Source organism: Panulirus ornatus, chromosome 17 (assembly GCF_036320965.1).
Source record: "Panulirus ornatus isolate Po-2019 chromosome 17, ASM3632096v1, whole genome shotgun sequence".
In the NCBI taxonomy this organism is placed as follows: Eukaryota; Metazoa; Arthropoda; class Malacostraca; order Decapoda; family Palinuridae; genus Panulirus; species Panulirus ornatus.
This window is the reverse complement of record NC_092240.1, coordinates 16,397,511-16,418,367: the sequence shown is the minus strand read 5'-3', so window position 1 is coordinate 16,418,367 and position 20,857 is coordinate 16,397,511. Positions and strand designations below refer to the sequence as shown.

Here is a 20,857-nt window from a genome sequence, read left to right as displayed (position 1 = left end):
GTTGTTTGATTTGTTTATGGATGAGGTTGTTAGGAAGGTGAATGCAAGAGTTTTGGAGAGAGGGGCAAGTATGCAGTCTGTTGTGGATGAGAGGGCTTGGGAAGTGAGTCAGTTGTTGTTTGCTGATACAGTGCTGGTAGCTGATTCAGGTGAGAAACTGCTGAAGCTGGTGATTGAGTTTGGTAAAGTGTGTGAAAGAGGAAAGCTGAGAGTAAATGTGAATAAGAGCAAGGTCATTAGGTACAGTAGGGTTGAGGGACAAGTCAATTGGGAGGTAAGTTTGAATAGAGAAAAACTGGAGGAAGTGAAGTGTTTCAGATATCTGGAAGTGGATTTGGTAGCGGTTGGAACCATGGAAGCGGAAGTGAGTCACAGGGTGGGGGAGAGGGCGAAGGTTCTGGGAGCATTGAAGAATGTGTGGAAGGCGAGAACATTATCTCAAAAAGCAAAAATGGGTATGTCTGAAGGAATTGTGGTTCCAACAATGTTATATGGTTGCAAGCCATGGGCTAAAAATCACTAAAAATCTTTTTCTTTCTTTCCTTCCACCTCCAATTTGGTCTCCCACTTCTCCATCTTCCCTCCACCTCTGACACATATATCCTCTTGGTCAATCTTTCCTCACTCATTCTTTCCATATGTCCAAACCATTTCAACACACCTTCTGCTCTCTCAACCACATTCTTTTCATTTCCACACATCTCTCTTACCCTTAGATTACTTACTTGATCAACCCACCTCACACCACATATTGTCCTCAAACATTTCATTTCCAACACATCCACCCTCCATACAATCCTAACTATGGCCCATGCCTCACTACCATATAACATTGTTGTAACCATTATTTCTTCAAACATACCCATTTTTGCTCTCAGATATAACGTTCTCTCCTTCCACACATTCTTCATCGCTCCCAGAACCTTTGCCCCCTCCCCCACCCTGTGACTCACTTCCACTTCAATGGTTCCATCCCCTGCTAAGTCCACTCCCACATATCTAAAACACTTCACTTCCTCCAATTTTTCTCCATTCAAACTTACATCCCAATTAACTTGTCCCTCAACCCTATTGAACCAAATAACCTTGCTCTTATTCACATTTACTCTCAACTTTCTCCTTTCACACACTTTTCCAAACTCAGTCACCAACTTCTACAGTTTCTCACACGAATCAGCCACTAGAGCTGCATCATCGGCGAACAACAACTGACTTACTTCCCAGGCCCTCTCATCAACAACAGGCTGCATACTCACCCCTCTCTCCAAAACTCTTGCATCTACCTCCTTAACCACCCCATTTATCAACAAATCAAACAACCCTGGGAACATCACACACTCCTGCCACAGACTAACATTCACTGGGAACCAATCACTCTCCTCTTTTCCTACTTGTACACATGCCTTACATCCTTGGTAAAAACTTTTCACTGCTTCTAGCAACTTACCTCTCACACCACATACTCTTAAGACCTTCCACAAAGCAGTGCTGCAGTAAAATTTATTAAGAAAGCGGATAACTGTGTTGTTCATTGGTTGGTAAGGATATATTGTGCATGTATGGATCATGGTAAAGTGCCTGAGGATTGGCAGAATGCATGCATAGAGCCACTGCACAAAGGCAAAGGGGATAAAGGTAAGTGTTCACACTACAGAGGCATGAGTTTGTTTAAATATTCCTGGGAAACTGTATGGGAGAAGACTGACTAAGAGGGTGAAGGCATGTACAGAGCATCAGATTGGGGAAGAGCAATGTGGTTTCAGAAGTGGTAGAGGATGTGTGGATCAGGTGTTTGCTTCATAGAATGTGTGTGAGAAATACCTAGAAAAAAAGATGGATCTGTATGTAGCATTTATGGATCTGGAAAAGGCATATGATAAGGGTTGATAGACATGCTTTGCGGAAGGCCTTAAGAGTATATGGTGTGGGAGCTAAGCTGCTAGAAGAAGTGAAAAGTTTTTACCAAGGATGTAAGGCATGTGTACGAGTAAGAAGAGAGGAGAGTAATTGGTTCACAGTGAATGTTGGTCTGCGGCAGGGGTGTGTGATATCCCCATGGTCATTCAATTTGTTGATAAATGGGGCGGTTAGGGAGGTAAATGCAAGAGTTTTGGAGAGAGGGGCAAGTATGCAGTCTGTTGGAGATGACAGGGCCAGGGAAGAGTCAGTTGTTGTTCGCCGATGATACAGCTCTAGTGGCTGATTCGAAGGAGAAACTGCAAAAGTTGGTGACTGAGTTTGGAAAAGTGTGTGAAAGGAGAAAGTTGAGAGTAAATGTGAATAAGAGCAAGGTCATTAGGTTCAGTAGGGTTGAGGGACAAGTTAATTGGGATATAAGTCAGAATGGAAAAAAATTGTAGGAAGTGAAGTGTTTTAGATATGTGGGAGAGGACTTAGCAGCAAATGGAACTATGTAAGATGTGTCACAGGGTGAGGTGGTGGTGAAGGTTTTGGGAGTGATGAAGAATGTGTGGAAGGAGAGAATATTATCTCGGAGAGCAAAAATGCGTGTTTGAAGGAATTGTAGTTCCAACAATATTATATGTTTGCAAGGCATGGGCTATAGATAGGGTTGTATGGAGGAGGGTGGATGTATTGAAAATGAAATGTTTGAGGACAATATGTGGTGCGAGGTGGTTTGATCAAGTAAGTAATGAAAGGGTAAGAGAGAAATGTGGAACTAATAAGTGTGGTGGAGAGAGCAGAAGAGGATGTATGGAAATGGTTTGGACATCTGGAGAGAATGAGTGAGGAAAGATTGACAAAGAGGATATATGTATCAGAGGTGGACGGAACATGAAGTGGGAGACCAAACTGAAGGTGGAAGGATGGAGTGAAAAAGATTTTGAGCAATCATGGCCTGAACATACAGGAGGGCGAGAGGTATGCAAGGAATAGAGTGAATTGGAATGATGTGGTATACTGGGGTCGACGTGCTGTCAAAGGACCGAATCAGAGTATGTGAAACATCTGGGGTAAACCATGGAAAGATCTGTGGGGCCTGGATGTGGATATGGAACTGTGGTTTTGGTGCATTACATATGACAGCTAGAGACTGAGTGTGAACAATGTGGCTTTTTTTGTCTGTTTCCTTGGTGCTACCTTGCTAAAGCAGGGGGTAGCAATGTTGCTTCATGTGGGGTGGGGTAGTGCCAGGAATGGATGAAGGGAAGCAAATATGAATATGTGTATGTGTATGGGAATAAAAAGATGTTTTGGAAAGAGGTAAACAATGTGCAAAAGACAAGAGAACAAATGGAATCATCAGCAAAGGGGACCAAAGGGGGATATAATAACAGGTAGTTAAGAAGTGAGGAGACAGAATGAATATTTTGAAAGTGTTAAATACATTTGATGACTAAGTGGCAGATGTATGGGGTTTTGATTAGGTTGGTATGTGAAGTGAGAGAGTCATGGAGAGTAGTTTAGTAAAGAGAGGAGAGGTGGGGGAAGCCTTGCATAAGGTGAAATATGGAAAGATACCTGGAGTGGATGGTATCACAATTGAATTCATTACGAAAGGGGATGAGTGTTTGGTTGATTCGTTTGTATGGATATTCAATATATGTATTGATCACAGCGAAGTGCCTGAGGATTGGTAGAATGCATGTATAGTGGCATTGTACAAAGGCAAAGGGGATAAAGATGAGTGTTCAACCTACAGAGGCATGAGTTTGTTGAGTATACCTGGAAAGTTGTATGGGAGGGTATTGATTATGAGGGTCAAGGCATTACAGAGCATCAGCTTGGGGAACAGCAGTGTGGTTTCAGAAGAGGCAGAGGATGTGTGGATTACGTGTTTGCTTTAAAAAATGTGTGTGGAAATACTTATGAGAAACAAATGTATCTGTATGTGGCATTTACGGATCTGGAGAAAGTATATGATAGGGTTGACAGAGAAGCCTTGTGGAAGGTCTTATGAATAAACAGTGTGGGAGAAGAGCCTGCCACGAGCAGTAAGAAGTTTTCATCAATGGTGTAACAAATGTGTACAAATGGAAAGAAAGGAGAGTGAGGTTTGTATGTGAGAAGGGTAAGTGATGTCAATATGGTTGTTGAATTTGTTTCTGGATAAGGTGGTGAAAGAGTAAATGCATGAGACCTTGAGAGAAGGACAAGTATGCAATCTGTGAGGGATGACAGGGCATAGAAAGAAAGTGAGTCACTTGTTGCTGCTGATGATATCGATTGGTGGCAGATTCAAGTGAGAAATTGCAGAAGCTAGCAAATGGGTTTGAAAGTGTGTGAAAGGAGGCAGGTGAGAGTAAATGTGAATTAAAGCAAGGTTATTAGATTTAGCACGGTTGAGAGTCAGGTTAGTTGAGGTATAATTTTGAATGGAGAAAAATTGGAGGAAGCAGTGTTTTTTTTTCTTCTTCTTCTTATCATAGTTGATTACCATTTTCCTGTCAGCAAGGTAGCAGCAGGAACATACAAAGAAAGGCTAAAGCAGCTCACATCCATTCTCTAGCTGTCATGTGCAATGTGTATGTGTGTGTGCATTCAGCACCTAATACATGTACTGCAACTACTTTTCATAAAATGGGCAAAGCTCTCAATAATGTATGAATATTTCCTCTCCAAACAGATGGAAACAGTACACAACCAAAAATATTTCAAATGATTTGAAGCTCAAGGTTTTGGTGAAGATTCTTCATCTGCCATCCTAGTTGCAAGTCAGGACATTGTGGAGAAGTCCAGGTATTGAGTATATGTAAAAACCAAAGTTACCTGTTACTGAATTTATGTTTTTGGAGTATTCATTTGTAATCAGTGGTCATCTAAGGCTATGATTCTGAGTGCTATAATCTTAATGCAATATATCACTTTCAAAAGGAGGATCACTTACTATCTCACAATTGCTCCTCAAATTTTCAAGAATTACTTAATTCATAGGGAAGAGTCGATCCATTCTAATTAACAGCAAATGTTCATATCTCAGAGCAAGAGACATAAAAATGTACATCCACTTTTCTTAGCATACAAAGAGTAACTCCATACTAGTACTGGACATGTCCACTTCTGAGTCCAAGCAGTTAGGGGTGGAAAAAGGCAGGTAAAGTGATTTCATCAAATTTTTTCAGTTCTCTAAGTGAGGAGATGTGTGATGACTCAGTATTCTCAGAGAAATTTTGGTTTAAAAGGCTGAAAAACTTTTCCTCTCTGAAATGGAGTCCCATGAGCAATGAGATAAAAATCTCATGGTAATATAATGGCATTACCATGCTCAGTCTCATTAATTCTACCTACACTCATCCCTTAGCAAATGCCCCATGTGTCCACAGTAAAATGTTCGCCTAAAAGGGTCTACTCTTGGCAAATTGGCAATCGCAACCAGACTGATGTCTCCATTAACTGCTCATACATTTTTAACTGATCATTTCAAAAAAGGGAGGAGGGCCAAGCAGGGTGAAAATCTTGAAAAACTGCTCATGGGGCCCAACTGAAATAAAATATTTTTCAAACTTCAAAGCCTACATTTCTCTCCTTTGCAGCCCATTCCACAAGGATGATGGAAGCCTTCACTTAGGGCTAACTCTGAGGAAAGACCATTCAGTGGTGAATTGTAGTAACTGGAAAATAATTTTACTGAAGGATTCCACTACATCAAAACCTGATGTACCAATTCAAAAAGGTGGAAGACTGGCTATTTTTTCTATTTCTCTATTTTTGGGCCAGTTAGGAAAAAACCCTAAACGCAATCAAAGGAGTCTTGAGGAGCACTCTAAAGAGGCAAATGTGTTAGTAACATTTTTCTCAACAGCCAAGGCCAAAAAAGAATTCTAACAGAAAACACATGTTACTTCTAAAATATATGATTCTTCATGGAAACCATGTATTTAGGCCAATCTGAGCTGAATTAAGTAAAAAGGTGAAGGATATGTTGGAAGTCATATGTTACATTGCTCAAAATCTTTACTTACAGAAAGTTAGAGAAAAAGATATCTATGCTGAAAAAACTAGAATCCAGGACTGAAGTGGAGGACCTGCAAATCTAAAGTCCACAAAAATTCTCAGGTTCAATTCTAGGCATATGGCACAGATGAATGAACCTCTGACACAAAGGTGTTGAGCAATTCTGGACTAACATGTTACCAAAGCCTGGAAAAGCAGTTGGTTCAAAAGAACATTTTCTACATAAAAATCCAGAAGGAAAGATATTTTTGGTTCCAATAACGTCTAGCTAAGGATAGAGGACTGTTCTGATTGTCCTTACTTCTAAAACTAGATACAAAACAAATCAGAAGCAATACACTGGTTCTGGGGGCACAGATATCCTCCAATGTACCACTCTATGAAAAGATTAAACCTACCTAAAACATCTCCCCTTATCAAAATCCCTATTGTCAAAGTCCATCTGAGGTAAGACATCTACTCAAAAAACCTAGGTGAATATTTCCTTATCCAAGCAATATTTCCTTAACCATACACTTCAATGCATTGCTAATAATTGCTGGCAGACAGTTTGTCACCTTTACTACTCTCCTCAGGTAAGACTGGCAACAATTCATGTATAATATCAACTCCTAAGTCTTTGTCACACACATTCCTGAAGTTCATTCCTAGCATGATAATCGTAAGAAGGCCTTCTTTGCAACCCATCCTCATTACATTACATTTACTTCATCACCCATTGTATTAGGCCAACTTTCTTGGCTGTCAAGGTCCATTCGTATGACAATGTAATCTTTCTCACTTTTCACTTCTCTTACAACCTTTCCATATGCAGCAAACATATTCAGGTAGAAATACATATCTTCTGGCAAGTCATTCATATAGATAAATATTAATGATCCCAGATTAGAATGTTGTGAAATTCCTCTAGTGACATCCACTCATCTCCAGAAGACTTTTCTGAAATGAATCCTTTGTTCCCTTCTATTACGATTATCTGCTTTTCAACAGAGGGGTCTTCCCCTTAGGCCTACCAAGTGATCCACCTTCTTAACCTACCTCCAATGCAGTAGTGTCAAATGCTTTCTGACAGTGCAGATACAAACAATCCCTTCAGTCTTCCCTTTTGTCTAAGACAGAGCTCACTCTCTCATATGTCATTCCTCAGCATTGGAAAGAAAGAATACAACTCACATATCTACTATAAGTTGTAGATGGCAGCTAGAAGGGGAGAGAACAGGCTGTTGAAAATCCTCCTCTCCAGTGTTAAAACTTGGGAGCTCAGCAATTTGTTCCTAATGCTACCTTCCTGTGGCAAAAAATGGGAAGATGCATATATGACACAAGACATTCACTTCCCACACCAATAACATCAACACCCAAACCAAATGCCCTTAGAACACTAACTGGCACCAGATTTGGTAAAGAAAAAGAATCCCTCAAAATCTTACACAAACAATTCATCTGGTGTACTTCAATCTGTGCCTTGACTGCCTGATCTTCAACTCTCGTAAAATGAATGCTGCAAAAGCCTCACAAGAATAGAAAGGACTACTGAGGAAGGAGTAAACATATGTACAAAGGGTGTTACTGGTCCCCAAATGCTTGAGGTCACAGAGCAAGTGAAAAAGTCACCTTTGGCAAGGCTGTGTCATTGGGAGTACGATCTCATCAAAGACCTTCTCATTCAGAAGGAATCTATATTTCTCTACTCATAAAAGTAGTGCAGCCTTGTGCTACAGGAACCTTTAGAAAGGTCCAAGGTAACACCATGATTATGTCTATATCTCTAATGCCCATTCCCTTCAAGAACTCCCAACAGGGGGGTGGCCAAGGCAAGAAACTCCAATTATTCCTATCCTTACATGCCTCCCTCACGTACACTGTACTACGTGAAAATGCTTCAGTCTCCATCAAATGCATAGCAGGGGTTATTCTTGCAGGAATGAAAGTAATTTTACATCAGCAAATCACACCTCTGCTTGAGGTCGCTTTCCCATGAGATACGCTTTGCCGCTTCACGCCACCAGTTGCTGTGCTTCCTTCGCGCCGTCTAGAAGGTTTTCTGCAGCTGCGAGCTTGGCAGCCTTCTTCCCGTGATCCCTCTGGAGCGGAAAGGCTTTGCTACAGCCTGTCACCCAGTTTGGGGCTGGCTGCAACACCACCCGTGATCCGTTAAGGAGCGGGGAGAGAAGTGCGTTGTTGATGCACTTGTGGAGTTGACGACTCTCACACTGACCTGCACCGCCGCCTTGCTATCGCCACCGCCATGTCGGATGTCCCAGGCATACGGAGGTTGAGTAAGGAGGGCGATTCTGAACATGCCAGGCATGTGAGGAAAGGCTCCTTGCATAGGACTAGCTCCAGGAGCAGCCCTTCTCAGCGGGAGGCTCTTCAGGCCAGTAACAATAGGCCCCATGGTCACGGCATTGGTGATGGCGGTGACTCTGCTTCCCAGCACACACGTTCCTTGCCTTCTACCTCACGGGGTGAGGCATCTGCGCCGCCCTGGAACATGGTGATGGACGCTTTGGCTGCTTTACGTGGTGATGTGGAGAAATTGAAGGAGAAAAGGAACTTAGGCCCCAGTCGGGGGGCTGATGACGCCGCGGCGGCCGCCGATGTAAACATTGGCCTTTCTAGCCAGGTGGTGCCTCCCTCGCGCTCGCCCACGGGTTTTTCGGGCTTTACTCCAGCTGAGCATTACCTTTCCAGTGATGATTGTGTCTCTCAGAATGACGGGCGGCCTGATAGTGTTCTCCTGCAGTGCGCCAGGGCTTACGGTCCTGTGGATGAGGTGTCTGATGGCACTGACCAGCATATGTCTGTGTATGTATATGTATGTATACGTTGAAATGTATAGGTATGGATATGTGCCTGTGTGGGCATTTATGTATATACATGAGTATGTGGGTGGGTTGGGCCATTCTTTTGTCTGTTTCCTTGCGCTACCTCGCTAATGCAGGAGACAGCAACAAAGTATACTAAATAAAAATAAATAAATATATACATATGCCCATACACACACATATACATACACATATGCAAACATATACATATACACACATGTATATATACATGGTGTGAACTGGTTTGATCAAGTAAGTAATGTAAGGGAAAGAGAGAGGTGTGGAAATAGAAAGTGTGTAGTTGAGAGAGCATAAGAGGTTGTGTTGAAATGGTTTGGACATATGGAGAGAAAGAGTGAGGAAAGATTGACAAAGAGGATATATGTGTCAGAGGTGGAGGGAACAAGAAGCAGGAGACCAAATTGGAGGTGGAAGGAGTGAAAAAGATGTTGAGCGATCGGGGCCTGAACATACAGGAGGGTGAAAAGCGTGCATGGAATAGAGTGAATTGGAACGATGTGGTATACCGGGGCCGACGTGCTGTCAATGGATTGAACCAGGGCAGAAGTGTCAGGGGTAAACCATGGAAAGTTCCGTGGCGCCTGGATGTGGAAAGGGAGCTGTGGTTTCGGTGCATTATTACACGACAGCTAGAGACTGAGTGTGAACGAATGGGGCCTTTGTTGTCTTTTCTTAGCGCTACCTCGCGCACATGAGGGGGGAGGGGGTTTGTTATTTCATGTGTGGCAGGGTGGCAATGGGAATGAATAAAGGCAGACAGTATGAATTATCTACATGTGTATATATGTATATGTCTGTGTGTGTATATATGTATATGTAGAGATGTATAGGCATGTATATTTGCGTGTGTGGACGTGTATGTATATACATGTGTATGTGGGTGGGTTGGGCCATTCTTTTGTCTGTTTCCTTGCGCTACCTCACTAACGCAGGAGACAGCGACAAAGCAATATATATATATATATATATATATATATATATATATATATATATATATATATATATATATATATATATATATATTATCCCTAGGGATAGGGGAGAAAGAATACTTCCCTCGTATTCCCTGCGTGTCGTAGAAGGCGACTAAAAGGGGAGGGAGCGGGGGGCTGGAAATCCTCCCCTCTCGTTTTTTTTTTTAATTTTCCAAAAGAAGGAGCAGAGAATTGGGCCAGGTGAGGGTATTCCCTCAAAGGTCCAGTCCTCTGTTCTTAACGCTACCTCGCTAATGCGGGAAATGGCGAATAGTTTGAAAAGAAAAAAATATATATATATATATATCATACTCTGTCACTGTCTCCCATGTTGGCGAGGTAGTGCAAGGAAACAGATGAAAGAATGGCCTAACCCACCCACATACACACATATATACATACACGTCCACACACGCACATATACATATCCATACATTTCAACGTATACATACACAGACATATACATATATACACATGTACATGATTCATACTTGCTGCCTTCATCCATTCCCATCGCCACCCCGCCAAACATGAAACAGCACACCCCTCTCCCTTGCACGTGCGAGGTAGCACCAGGAAAAGATGACAAAGGCCACATTCGTTCACACTCAGTCTCTAGCTGTCATGTGTATGGCACCGAACAGCTCTCTTTCCACATCCAGACCCCACAAAACTTTCCATGGTTTACCCCAGACACTTCACATGCCCTAGTTCAATCCATTGACAGTACATCGAGCCCGGTATACAACATCATTCCAATTCACTTAATTCCTTGAACGCTGTTCACCCTCCTGTATGTTCAGGCCCTGATCGTTCAGAATCTTTTTCACTCCATCCTTCCACCTCCAAGTTGGTCTCCCACTTCTCCTTGTTCCCTCCACCTCTGACACATATATCCTCTTGGTCAATCTTTCCTCACTCATTCTCTCCATGTGACCAAACCAAATCAAAACACCCTCTTCTGCTCTCTCAACCACACTCTTTTTATTACCACACATCTCTCTTACCCTTTCATTATTTACTTGATCAAACCACCTCACACCACATATTGTCCTCAAACATCTCATTTCCAACACATCCACCCTCCTCCGCACAACTCTATCTATAGCCCACGACTCGCAACCATATAACATTGTTGGAACCACTATTCCTTCAAACACCCATTTTTGCTTTCCAACTCTCGACTGTCATATGCCTTCTTAAGATCCATTAAAAGCTGCATATAACTTCTTACCTTTCACTAAATGCATTTCCAGCCATATCAACTCAAAAATCTGATCCACACATCCGCTACCTTTTCTAAAACTCCCTTGCCCTTCACTTATTCTGCAGTCAGTCACTTCTATCACTCGGTAAATTAATATTCTTGCATACACTTTTCCTGGTATACTTAACAGACTTATTCCCTACAATTGCTTCAAACTTCCTCAGCACCTTTCCCTTTGAATAAAGGAATGATAATAGCTTTCATACAATCCTCATGCACAACCTTTTGTTACCATGCCTTATCATGTATAAGATGCATCCACTCCATCACACTTTCTCCTCCAAACTTCAGCATTTCAGCGTCATCCCATCCACTCCAGGTGCCTTTCTTACCTTGAACCTCATTATTGCCCTTCTTACCTCCCTTTGTGCTATAGGCCCCTGCACTTCTATCCTCTTCTTTCCATCCTCCATAACCACATTCATCAGTTCTTCAAAATGCTATTTTCATCTTCCTTTCATTTCCTCCTTTTTGATTCAGCAATGCCCCCTCCTTACTTCTCACAGTAACACTTCCACCTCTCCTTTTTCACCTCTGTCCAGTATAGCTTCTCATCAACCCAAAACTTTTCACTTACCTTGCTTCCTAAACTTTCATATATTCTTTCTTTGCTTTTCTCTAACAGCTTCTGAAGATTCCTCTTACATATTTTGAATGCATTCTTCTCTCCTCCTTAACTAAACTTCCACTGGTACATTCCTATTGAGCAATCTACCATATGCCTCTTTCTTCTCTTCCACAGCATTTCTAATCTCTTCTGTCCACTATGCATTGCCCTTTTCATTCCAGTATCTCACTACCTTGTATCCAACTACTGATTCTACAACCTTTACTAGTACTAATCTAAACACTTTAAACACCTCATTCACACATGACTGCATTCCTACATTCACTGCACTTCCATCTAAGCTTTCAGTTACCTTCCTTTCATACTCTCTCCTTGCATTTTCCCTGATTTATCTTCTTGCTTGCCAACACTTTTACTCCTTCATCCTTCCATACACAACACAACCACTTCTCCCTGATCCTCATTCCCACAAGAACCTTGAAATGGTCAGTCTCCAAAGAATCCTCTCACAACTCTAGCATCCAGCACAGCCTTTCTCAATCTTTCAACCACTGCCACACAGTCAATCAAAGCCTTTTGCTCTTCTCTTAAATCATTTTTCATCCATGTATATCTGAGGATCATCTTATGCTGAAAGGAGTTTGCAATGAATAAACACCTAACAGCACAAATGTACACAAGATAGCTTCCATTCCCATTTACTCCAGGCACTCCCCATTTTCCAACTAACTCAGCAATTTCATTACATCCCACTTTCATATCCATATCACCCAATATGACCCTGTTCCCCTCATTCTAAAACCCATTTATACAGTCACTCAAAATTCAATATCTATCTGTCAGTGTCTGTTTTCATTATACATGCAGTAATGCAGGAATGAAACTAAAAAAATACCTTGTGGTACTCCTGAGAAAGAGAAAAAAGGGAAAGTGATGGAGTGAAAGTGAAGGAGATAATATACTTTGCTACTGACGGATGCTGATATTAAGACAACATTACGAACCTTGAGTGTCACACAAATACCCCCCAGCCTCCCTCAGGATTAGGGCCCCAGCAGCCATGTCCCAACAACACAATCCAAAGTGATAGAAGACATCACCATAACCTGCTGCTATATTCACCATTGCAAGAGCAGCTGAACCCATTCCACGAATACTGTAAATGGAGTCAAAATATTTTTTACATTCTAAACAATTATTTATACTGTAACACAAACTATATTTGAAGCCTCAATAATGAAAATAAAGAATTAAGCATTTTCAAAAAGTCACAAGTAAATAGCTAAAAAATTTCTTTACCTAAGTGATACATTGATCATAATTCTACTCTATACTTACATAACTAGCCTAGGTCAGGGTTTAATCATAAAAATCAGTTCAACATACAATAAAGTTTACATTTCTATAAAGTAGGGGATATTTTCTTTTTCTTTTTTCAAAATCTGTTGCTTTATCTTACCTTCATGAGGCAGCCTCATGGGAGAATTTCTCTTTCTTTTCAATATCTATCTTACCTTCATGTGGCAACCTCATGGAAAGACCAACAAACAGTCTTCATACACACATCCAGTCTCTAGCAGTCATAAATAATACACTAAAATCAGTCTACCAAACACAATTAAGTTCCATAGTCCGCTTCATACGCCCTAGTTTAGCCCACTGAAAGTATACCACTGTACCACTCCAATTCTTTCTATCCAATGCATGCCTCTCACCCATCTTAATGTTCAGGCACAATATCTCAATGCCTCCTTTACTCTAAACCCCCTATATCCTCTTCAGTTCACCTCCTCTCTCTGCTTCCAACATAAATACCTTCTTTGTCAGTCTCTCTTCACTCATCAACTCCATTTGCTGACCCTCTCAATTGGATAGTTCTCAATACCAGACCTCTCACAGACAATATCATTTCCTATATGATAACCTGCCTTAGTGTCACGTAACATCTAAAAGCATTTCATTTCTAGCACATCCATCACCATACTCAGCACTTAAAAGTCACATTCCATTTAATACTGGGAGACTGTGATATCTTTACAATCTTAAACCTTAAACACATGGACCTTATCCTTTGCATTTGCTCACTACACCAAAGACTTTAATCTCATCTTCCACCCTGTGACTCACTTCAGCCTTAATGGTTCCATCCACTGCCATGTCCACTACCAGGTACCTAAAACAATCCACTTTCCTCAAATTCTCCCCACTTAAACTCACCTCCCAAGTGCAGCTCATTACCAGATTTTTATTCATTCATTTTTAGCTTTCTTTTTTTACACAATATCCGAAAGACTTTTACTAACTCCTGGAGCATTTTTTGAAAGCATTCCACCACAGCCATGTAACCGGCAAACAGCAACTAACTTACCTCCCAAGCCCCCACACCATCTCCAATATAATAATGACCTACCCCTTGCCCTTAGGCCTTCATGTTCATCTCCTCACCACCTTATCCATTAAACAGCCATAAAGACATAACCCATCCTTAACAAAGACCCCATTTCTACATGTAAACATTTACCCTCCTTCCTAGATACTCATCCACATAACTTGCAGAGCCCTGATTAATTTCTACTTTCTTTAACTTTTTTCTTTCACCTAAGATGGCATTTGCGTATGCCATGTCGGTATAAAATCAGTTTCCTTCCGTTCATCTTTATTTAGTACTTTCAATGAGCCATCTCCATAAAGAGTATCATATAACTTGTCCAAATCCACAAATGACATACAAGTTACTCTCTTTAAATCTAACAAACATCCTTTAAAATAATGTGGTAAACACATGGTCAATACTTTCTATAACTTTCATGAAACTACACTGCTGCCAAATCAGCTGCCCTGTGCATAGCTCTATTCCCCCATATACCATATTACATATTCTCAACAGGTTTTTACCTTAAAATTTTGAACTATCACATTTCTTCCCCTGCCTTTATACAAAAGCACTATACATGCACTTCATCAGCCCTACAGCATCTCACCTTGAGCAATGCATACACTGAACAGCCTGACCAACCTTTCAACCAGTGTTGGGCACTGATAACTAAAAAGTTAACTTCAATAATGATAATCCGATAACCCCAATTTCCAAGTCTATCAATAACCTTTTTAATAAGAATTAAAAAGAAGGAAAAAGCTTCAAAATCCAAAGTAAATGCTTATTTCTATTTTCTTAATTTTTAAAATTTTTATTGAAAAATGTAGTTCTGAAATCCTTGTAACCAAACCAATACAATGAACTTAGATTTAAGTACACTTACTAAACTATTAAGCATACCATACAATATAATATCTATATACAAACACAGAATTGGCAATTAATCAGCTTAAAATGTGAGGAAAGATGATATAATAATCACATTATGACAATGAGTCTTTTAAAGTCTGAGTCACACATTCACACTATGTACAGGTACACCAATGATTTTCCAGCACTCTTGGTTCCAAAGACTTACCGGATTAACCATTTGCCAGACCAACCATGGTCACATAATAATAATTCATCAACACACCTCTTAACCCACTAATCATACATCTCCCATGTATCTAAAGTATACCATGGACTGCAAGAAATCTAAATCAAACAAATATTAAACGTAAATTAGATTATTATTTTGCTTTGTCGCTGTCTCCTGCGCCTGCGAGGTAGCGCAAGGAAACAGACGAAAGAAATGGCCCAACCCACACACATGCACACACACACACGTCCACACACGCAAACATACACACCCACACATCCCAACGTACACACATATATACACACACAGACACACACATATACACACATGCACACAATTCACACTGTCCGCCCCTACTCACCCCCATTGCCACCCCGCCACACACGGAATAACATCCCCCTCCCCCCTCATGTGTGCAAGGCAGCGCTAGGAAAAGACAACAAAGGCCCCATTCGCTCACACTCAATCTCCAGCTGTCATGCAATAATGCCTGAAACCACAGCTCCCTTTCCACATCCAGGCCCCACAGAACTTCCCATCGTTTACCCCTGACGCTTCACATGCCCTGATTCAATCCATTGACAGCACGTCGACCCCGGTATACCACATCGATCCAATTCACTCTATTCCTTGCCCGCCTTTCACCCTCCTGCATGTTCAGGCCCTGATCACTCAAAATCTTTTTCACTCCATCTTTCCACCTCCAATTTGGTCTCCCACTTCTCCTCGTTCCCTCCACCTCCGACACATATATCCTCTTGGTCAATCTTTCCTCACTCATTCTCTCCATGTGCCCAAACCATTTCAAAACACCCTCTTCTGCTCTCTCAACCACGCTCTTTTTACTTCCACACATCTCTCTTACCCTTACATTACTTACATGATCAAACCACCTCACACCACATATTGCCCTCAAATATCTCATTTCCAGCACATCCACCCTCCTGCGCACAACTCTAAATTAGATAAATAAACGAAATATACACCTGCTCAGGACTAAGGTGCTCGTCAGCTACGAGTTTCACAAATTTGTCCATATACTCGGCAGCTCCTTCGTGGTTTGCAGACCGTTTTTCTCCGCACACTATATTCATGGAAATTCCATGACACTTCTTGAATCTCTGAATCCATCCTTCACCAGATTTAAGCTCATGTTGTTCTTTATGGAAAAACTTAGCCTGGTCCATTATCATGCTACCTGACAAGTCCACTCCATCACTCCGACAGTGTCGAAACCATTCCATCATCACTTGATTGTGCTCAATTACTCTTATCATCTTTCATAGATTTTCTAATTGTCTTTTGCTTCTTGGAATCGCTGTCTGCATAGAATTTCAATATTTTCCCCCTTTGTTTCTTTATATCATAAACAGTTGATGAACCAATACTGTAGATGTTAAACAATTTATGCACCGAAACACCATGGTCCATTTTTTTCAACAGTTCTACTTTATCTTGGAACTATATGGACTGGTGTTTACGTTTGACACCACGACTGACACTCTCATATGTCTTAGAAGCCATAACTAGGGTTTAAATTTAAGCAAAATAAGTTAAGAATCTCACAGAATTGCAATATCACCACCAACAAGTGCAGTGTAAAGAATGTAAATAAGCATGCCCTACACATAATGCCATCTGTGGGCCCCCAGTAAACTAGTCTGGTGGCTGCGGTAATTTCAAGTTCCCTCACATAGTTTTGTCCGGACTGAAGGAGGTGCCGAACCATCAGTTGCCGGACATTCGGTGGTGTACCTGTACTAGTTTTCTTAAGAAAAGCCAACTTCTCAAAGTTAGGCCCAGCTGACAGTCTTGACCTCTTGGGACTCAGGATGTTCTTATTGAGAGAAAAAAGCCATTCCACTGTGGCACAGGACGGAATGGGAATGTGGCACTTCAGGAAGAGGTTGGTGAAGATCTCCTCCCCTATAAAGTCAGAGTCAGTCATGACCTCCTTCCCATCAGTGTCCAGCCAAGTGTCAACAAGTTTCTTGGCCTTCTGCTTGACAATGGTACTTGAGCCAGCAGCTGTCCACCTAACAAAGAGGTCATCAGGCATGCATGGCAATGACTGCATGCTGCTGTAGCTGGAGTGGGTGGTGCAGCATATGTTCTGGTCCCTCAGTGCTCTCTCGACCTCGTCCTCCATGGCAGCCTTGACAGAGATCGTTAGGTTTCTGTCAAGCCCATGCAGCCAGTGAAGTCAGAATTTTGTGTGGGAGACAGCTGCCAGTCCCATTCGTTCAGGCAATGGTTGAACCAGGTAGTGATGGCTGCTACCAGGGCAGTGACCAGTGGCTTGCTGATAGCCAAGCTGTTCCTCACATTTCTGAGCTTCATGAGGGTGATGGCCACTGTGGGAAGGAGGGTTCCAAGGTAGGCATTCTTCTCCCCTTAAGTGTTGTCGAGGGTGATAGTCACATGGGACATGACTGGCCCCCTCCTTCAGGAAGGATATTTCCTGGTCACTGAAGGCTGAGAGGTTCTCCATGTGGTTAAAAAACCTATCGAGCTCAGCCTTCTTGGTGGCCAGGATGTTGTTGAGGACAACAACTGAGTCATACTAGGCACTCCACCTTGTACTGCCAGGGACCACCAGCCTCCTGCCTAGTGCATTCTCGATGGCATCGCTGATCTGAGGGCTCCTCCCCTGGGCATTGAAGAGTGCCTGAGCCTTGCCATGGGCCTTCTTGCTGAGGGCATTGAAGGCAGCGACAGCAAAGCCTGCCTGCTTGAGGAAGCCCTTGCTCAAGTACACGGAGACCACCAGATTGAAGGTGTGAGCCACACACCTCATGAGGACTGGTAAAATGGGGTGCTCATGTTCCTCACCAAGGAGTTCACTGAGGAGTACAATGTTAGTGGCATTGTCACCCTCAGCCATGTTGTTCTTGTTGTCTGAGTCAGCCTCAGGTAGCCTGCCAACATTGTCGAGGTCAGGAAATAGGTCCATGTGGCTGCCATATTGGATGAAATCCTTCACGATGTTTGACCTGTTGTCAGTGGTTGTCCTGACTACCTTGTTCTGAATGTTGAAATGCTCATGGACTGAACCATAGCCTCCGTTGAGACATCACAAGTGTGGCGACCAGTCAGATGGGTAAAGGTGAGGACACCATGCTTCCTGGCCCTGGTGACTGGGTGAATCCAGTGAGCTGTCATGCCGAGTTAAGATCTGAAACAAAGATTGAGTATTGATTGGTATATCTATATTCATCATACTTTGTCGCCGGCTCCCGAGTTAGCAAGGTAGCGCAAGGAAACAGACGAAAGAATGCCCCAACCCATCCACATACACATGTATATACATACATGCCCACACACGCACATATACATACCTATACATTTCAATGTATACATACATATACATACACAGACAAATACATATATACACATGTACATATTCATACTTGCTGCCCTCAGCCATTCCCATCACAACCCCGCCACACATAAATGGCACCCCCTCCCCCACACTCGCACAAGGTAGCGCTAGGAAAAGACAACAAAGGCCACACTCGTTCACACTCAGTCTCTAGCTGTCATGTGAAATGCACTGAAACCACAGCTCCCTTTCCACACCTAGGCCACACAAAACTTTCCATGGTTTACCCCAGACACTTCACATGCCCTGGTTCAATCCACTGATGGCACATCGACCCTGGTATACCACATCGTTCCAATTCACTCTATTGCTTGCACACCTTTCACCCTCCTGCATATTCAGGCCCCAATCGCTAAAAATCTTTTTCACTCCATCCTTCCACCTCCAATTTGGTCTCCAACTTCTCGCTCCCTTCACCTCTGACACACACATCCTCTTTGTCAATCCTTCCTTACTCATTCTCTCCATGTGACCAAACCATTTCAATACACCCTCTTCTACTCTCTCAACCACACTCTTTTTATTACCACACATCTCTCTTACCCTTTCATTACTTACTCGATCAAACCACCTCACACCACATATTGTCCTCAAACATCTCATTTCCAACATATTCACCCTCTTCCACACAACCCTATCTATAGCCCATGCCTCACAACCATATAACTTTGTTGGAACTACTATCTCTTCAAACATACCTATTTTTGCTTTCTGAGATAATTGGCTCGCCTTCCACATTCTTCAACGCTCCCAGAACCTTCGCCCCCTCCCCACCCAGTGTATTGATTGATACACTGTGTAATACTGATTAAGTGATTACTGAATATTTTTTTTTTTTTTTTTATACTTTGTCGCTGTCTCCCGCGTTTGCGAGGTAGCGCAAGGAAACAGACGAAAGAAATGGCCCAACCCCCCCCCCCCATACACATGTATATACATACGTCCACACACGCAAATATACATACCTACACAGCTTTCCATGGTTTACCCCAGACGCTTCACATGCCTTGATTCAATCCACTGACAGCACGTCAGCCCCGGTATACCACATCGCTCCAATTCACTCTGTTCCTTGCCCTCCTTTCACCCTCCTGCATGTTCAGGCCCCGATCACACAAAATCTTTTTCACTCCATCTTTCCACCTCCAATTTGGTCTCCCTCTTCTCCTCGTTCCCTCCACCTCCGACACATATATCCTCTTGGTCAATCTTTCCTCACTCATCCTCTCCATGTGCCCAAACCACTTCAAAACACCCTCTTCTGCTCTCTCAACCACGCTCTTTTTATTTCCACACATCTCTCTTACCCTTACGTTACTCACTTGATCAAACCACCTCACACCACACATTGTCCTCAAACATCTCATTTCCAGCACATCCATCCTCCTGCGCACAACTCTATCCATAGCCCACGCCTCGCAACCATACAACATTGTTGGAACCACTATTCCTTCAAACATACCCATTTTTGCTTTCCGAGATAATGTTCTCGACTTCCACACATTCTTCAAGGCTCCCAGAATTTTCGCCCCCTCCCCCACCCTATGATCCACTTCCGCTTCCATGGTTCCATCCGCTGCCAGATCCACTCCCAGATATCTAAAACACTTCACTTCCTCCAGTTTTTCTCCATTCAAACTCACCTCCCAATTGACTTGACCCTCAACCCTACTGTACCTAATAACCTTGCTCTTATTCACATTTACTCTTAACTTTCTTCTTCCACACACTTTACCAAACTCAGTCACCAGCTTCTGCAGTTTCACACATGAATCAGCCACCAGCGCTGTGTCATCAGCGAACAACAACTGACTCACTTCCCAAGCTCTCTCATCCCCAACAGACTTCATACTTGCCCCTCTTTCCAAAACTCTTGCATTTACCTCCCTAACAACCCCATCCATAAACAAATTAAACAACCATGGAGACATCACACACCCCTGCCGCAAACCTACATTCACTGAGAACCAATCACTTTTTCTCTTCCTACACGTACACATGCCTTACATCCTCGATAAAAACTTTTCATTGCTTCTAACAACTTTCCTCCCACACCATATATTCTTAATACCTTCCACAGAGCATCTCTATCAACTCTATCATATGCCTTCTCCAGATCCATAAGTGCTACATACAAATCCATTTGCTTTTCTAAGTATTTCTCACATACATTCTTCAAAGCAAACACCTGATCCACACATCCTCTACCACTTCTGAAACCACACTGCTCTTCCCCAATCTGATGCTCTGTACATGCCTTCACCCTCTCAATCAGTACCCTCCCATATAATTTACCAGGAATACTCAACAAACTTATACCTCTGTAATTTGAGCACTCACTCTTATCCCCTTTGCCTTTGTACAATGGCACTATGCACGCATTCCGCCAATCCTCAGGCACCTCACCATGAGTCATACATACATTAAATAACCTTACCAACCA

The 20,857-nt window shown here is 42.3% G+C and overlaps 2 protein-coding genes across 7 annotated transcripts in view; one reads left to right on the top strand and one right to left on the bottom strand.

Annotated features, from left to right (window-relative positions):
• The window catches only part of LOC139754581 (regucalcin-like), a 549,227-nt gene that overhangs the window by 460,363 nt on the left and 68,007 nt on the right, over positions 1-20,857 (top strand). The window lies entirely within an intron of this gene.
• LOC139754584 (inositol monophosphatase 1) overlaps positions 1-20,857 on the bottom strand; it is a 116,911-nt gene that overhangs the window by 44,809 nt on the left and 51,245 nt on the right. The window contains exon 6 of one of the 4 annotated variants that reach the window (XM_071671988.1): positions 12,579-12,730. The exons of the other annotated variants lie outside the window; for them this stretch is intronic. Within the exon in view, the coding sequence (XP_071528089.1) occupies positions 12,579-12,730 (152 nt within the window). The remainder of the gene's footprint in view (positions 1-12,578; positions 12,731-20,857) is intronic. 4 annotated transcript variants of the gene reach the window in all.